This window comes from Apaloderma vittatum, unplaced genomic scaffold (genome assembly GCF_000703405.1).
Source record: "Apaloderma vittatum isolate BGI_N311 unplaced genomic scaffold, ASM70340v1 scaffold885, whole genome shotgun sequence".
NCBI classification, from domain to species: Eukaryota; Metazoa; Chordata; class Aves; order Trogoniformes; family Trogonidae; genus Apaloderma; species Apaloderma vittatum.
In genome coordinates, this window is record NW_009717463.1 from 54,940 (window position 1) to 59,687 (window position 4,748).

The following is a 4,748-nucleotide window of genomic DNA, read 5'->3' on the forward strand; positions in this document are numbered from 1 at the left end:
TATTCTTTTGTATGAAAAGCCTTCATTCAGACCTCCTGGATGGAAGAACTCAAGGCTAAAAATGACAAAAATCAGCAGGTTGGCAATGGCTGGGCAAAGCAGCCACGCCATATGCCTGTACTGTGGCTGGAAGGGGGCTGTTTCTTCTCACTGTGAGACGATCCAGAACACCTGTATCATGAAATTCCTGGAGGGGTCCAAATGCTATTGGACACCTCTTACAAACTGTTACAGACTTTTGAATATTAGGATAAGAGGCCCATTGAAGCTTAAAGGATTCCTGTGTACCTCTAAGTTCCTGAGGATCTAGGAGAAAACTGCCAGTACTTTATGTACTACGTTGTCCCTTTCGTACTGCTCCAGCCCATGCAGAGTTTTCTGCATGTATTTATATCAGCAACATCAACAAGCAAAGGAGAGCCAGGTTCTCTCTCTGACATGAGAAAGCTAAATATATCTGAGACTGGTAGTCCCATCCTGTCTACATCAGTCTTGCTGAAGCAGACGCCTGTCCGACGCACTGTCTTGGCATCATTTGTTGCTCACTACCTACACGTTGGCTGGATGACGGACAGAAAAGAAGAAAGAGAAAAAACCAAAACCTAACATAACCTGCTGCAGTTTAAACTGTTTTACTCCAAAACAGGAAACAGCTGAGCAGACTGACATCCAAGCTGGTCGCAGGATGTTTTCTCCCTGGGAACTTCAGCGACTACTTTCACTGTTGACAGATCCAGTGTCTGAGACACTGACCTCTCTGTTTTCCCTGGAACACAGTGATTGCCTCTCTGTCCCGAAGTTATGCTCACAGCCTCCGGTAGCTCTCAAATCCAACACAGCATCGTATTCTCCCATCTGTGCATTGCTTTCTCAACAGTCAAGGGACAGTCTTTTCCAGGGTGAAAGAATCTTGACCCAGTTTGGACTGTACTTGGGGTTTCCTATTCAAATGTGGGACTACTGCTGTCCTTAGTATTCAAGTAACAAAAATTGCTTTCTTAGTAATTACAACTTCAGTTGCAAAATAAAAACCTCATGACAGCGCCCCAGCATGTTCTTTCACTTCCTAATCCACATTTTTCCTTGAAATCATCTCTATACTAGTAAGCTAACCTGGTTCAGGGCATGAGTTTGAACACTGTCTCATGATCATCCTGTTAAGTAGCACTATTCTGGACAAGTTTCTGGCCCAGAACAACTACTACTGGACACAAACTGGTGATCATTCTCCACAGTATTTGCATTCAGTCACCCCTTTTCAGCCTTCAACCTGGCGTCACGTGAAGAGGCAGCAGACCGCTAGCTGAAAGGGTTCAAGAGATGACAAAGCAGTGAGTGACAGACTGTCCTCTCTAAGGTCAGCTATAAAGCCCATGCTATTTGCAAAGAGCCATAGTCACGATGTCTACTCGGAGAATTCCTGGCCTTGTCTGTGGCCATTCAGTTCAGATGGTGTGAACAAGGGCAGGAGATGGTTTTCAAGCACCAAAGTGGATACGTGCTTATTGTAGGCTGGGAGATCTGCGGTGTGAGTGGTCGTCCGTCACTTCCGTGGATGGAGTTCTTAGAAGCTACTGCAGTGTTCTGTGTGCATAGAAATATACACCAGCCACTAATAATGTCTGATATGTCTCTGCAGACACAACTCAGATGTGTGCTGAAGATAAAGAAAATGATCTTACTCCTCCACTTGAGCACTGTATTAGGACAAAGTAAGTGAAACTACAGTTTTTCATACAGATATATTCAGTTATTGATAATAGATAATGTACAGCTGGAGGGTGATAAAAAGCATTGCAGCAAGTAATCTTGCAAAATCACTGCTTAAAAATCAGAAAGGATCTCGATAGTCTGGGGTATGATAATACATATTATGCATTTAAATGTGTGTTATTGTAATTAACATCAAACTGGCTAAGGCATTCACTTCATTCTTACAGGAACTTTCATTACAACACCAAGAACTGACTGAGCCAAATTCAGCCTGGGAGTATATCTTGATTTCTGTAGATCTAAACCTAGATTCCCAAAAGTGATTGATTTCTATTGTAGAGTTATGATGGGGAGAAAGTTTCTTCCATCTTCATCAGTCTCTTCTGAAAAATGTAATTGCACTGGAGGACTTGGGTATAGTTCTCAATGCATGATGCCCTGTGCTAAACCGTCTCAGTTTTCTCAAACTTTTCATGTGTCTATGGGCAGCATAGATTTTCTCAAGATCAGAAGACGCTGTGTTTTGTGAAGTCATTCTTGACAATGCTTAGGTCATATTCTCTCCTGAAATAGAAGGCTGGTTTGTGTCATGTTGGGGTTTTCGTGACCATTTTCAGGTCTATATGATACTAAATAATGGACTTTTAAGCAATTTATCTAAGTCATACTAAAGTCAATGAGAACATTTTCAATTTAGTGAGACATGAAAGAAGCAAAATGGAGAAATTTAACTGGAGAGGAAAATCAGCTTTATATCAATTCTATCCGCACGACTTTGAAAGCTGCTATCTGAATATCTTTGGAGCAAGAAGTAAAAGCCTCATTGTCAAAGACCATAACATTTGTTAAATCAGCAAGCCAAGCAGCTTCAGATTTCTCTTGTTATTTCCCTCCTCCCCTGGCCACAATTTGTTCTGTAAAAAAACACCCCCCAAAAAAAGAGAAAAAAAAGTCAATGGCTGCCAAACTGTGGGGTCATGCAGGGCTGCCGTTATAAAATTACAGAAAAGTAGAAGAGGCATCCTGTAACATGACAGCAGTGGCATTAGCCCAAACTCCCTGCACATATAGATTGTATTCATCCTTCTGTTCACAGTGTTCCTCGGTGACGCGTAAGCATGACTACAAACTAAAATAAATAATATACAGCCTCAGAAACCCACGCGGTGTGGTTGAATAATGCATGCAACTACTCTTAGAAAATCTTCCATTCCTGGCATTGTATCAAAGTTATGCAGTATTTGTAATGGTGGTGTTTGTTTATTTTAAATTCCTTGCTTTTATCTACCGGACAAGTATATTACCAGCAAATTCCAGTGTCAATTTATTTTGTTTGTACCATTCTCAGGACCGATTTACCCTGATCAGTCTGGCTCCTTGTTTTCAGTATTCTCTATTTGCTTTAAGCGTATTTATTTAAGCACAGCCTTGTTGCTAAAGGTTTTTCTTGTTTTTTTTTTTTTCCTTTTAAGAACTTCTTCTTCCAGCTATGAAACAGTATGTAAGGAACAATAAAGACAAGCCAAACTAACCAATATTTTAACAAATTGGGAGGAAAAAACAAATGTTTCCTACCATACAACTATGGAAGGCACACCTAAACTAATTTTTAGTAAAGCAATCAAGCAAGTGAAGAGCTGTTATTTATTTTGACCAAGCATTTGTGATGAAACCTTTCTCTTCAAACAATGTAGGATAATTACTCAGGCAGCGTGGAGAATTTCAGTCTGAACAGTCAGAACTGAGAATATTAACTGTTGTTTCCAAATGTTGCTTGGGGTTTTTCCTTTCATTCACATGACTCAGTTCTATTTTAATCCATGAAAAACCTTACGCATTGTTTACCCCAATACCTGAACACCACTGTCCCGTAATGCATTGAGTTGTACACGAACATCTGTCTGCCATTTGTCCTTTTATCCTCTCCTAAAGAGAAAGCTACATATGCAATAGACTGTTTCTGTATTTAGTTTCTTTCATTATTATTGTTATCAGAGGAGAAGGGTTGTTTTGCTTCTACAGGAGGAGGCTCATGTTTTCAATCCCAATTCTGTAAAATGTCAGAAGAGCAAGATTTCAATTTATAGCAGGTAACACTTCAGATGTCTGGAACGATTAATCACCGACAGGTATCACTTTCACCTGCAGGCTCCCAACCAAAGAGTCTGTACAAGTAAATGTGCTTTTATTGCAGCTTTCAGCCCTAGACATCTGCAGAAGCAGTCAGATTCTGACCAAGAGATGTCTGGAATGTGCATCCCTGGGTTGTTTGGGAGATGCCGTGCAGACGCCTTATGCCGTTCTTCCCTGAAGAATACTCTTATATCACAGTCACGATCCTCAGCGTGTCTCTGCAGTGGCGGAAATAACATCTGTTAGCTCTGCCTGAGGGGAATAAAATTTTGATCTGATGCTATAATCTGAATTCCGTGGTATATTTTGTTAACCCTTTAGCATCAGCTGTCCTCTGTGATAGCGGAGCTGTATGATACATTAGTTATTGATTTGGCTTTGAAGCGAGACGTGGAGTGGAAATTGAGTGGGTAAGAGCAGGGAGGGGAGAGCATGGACATTTCATCCTGAATTGTCAGTGTGCTCTAAAACAATACCAAATGGTTAGTACAGGAGATACTCTCTGAATGTTATTCCAGACTGAGCATTGTTCAGGGCCTGAACCAGTTCCTCTTGGGTTCCCGTTAACTCCATGACCCTTGGGTGAGGTTGTAGTTGAACCAGATGGGTCAAGTGTAGTTTTCATGTTGCTTATCTGATAAATTGTAATTGAATCAGCAGCTAGAATCTGAGTTCTATTTGAATTACATTGTGGCAGGATAGATTGGGGAAATGATTACACTGAGTTATCTGAACAGTTTTGTTTCTGTCTATAAAGAAAATATTTGTTCAGCACCTGTGAGCGAGGTTCTTCACTGTTTGACATCTTTTCTTGTGCAGATTCAAAAGGTGAAAAAAGTTTTGAATCTGTCTTCATAGGAGCAGGCAGTCAAAGACTGCTTTTCCATCTAGAAACGGTTCAG

At 40.7% G+C, this 4,748-nt stretch overlaps 1 protein-coding gene across 1 annotated transcript in view; it reads left to right on the plus strand.

Moving 5' to 3' along the window:
* FAM188B (family with sequence similarity 188, member B) overlaps positions 1-4,748 on the plus strand; it is a 56,362-nt gene that overhangs the window by 49,861 nt on the left and 1,753 nt on the right. Inside the window, exon 13 of the mRNA XM_009869893.1 lies at positions 1,640-1,712. Within this exon, the coding sequence (XP_009868195.1) occupies positions 1,640-1,712 (73 nt within the window). The remainder of the gene's footprint in view (positions 1-1,639; positions 1,713-4,748) is intronic.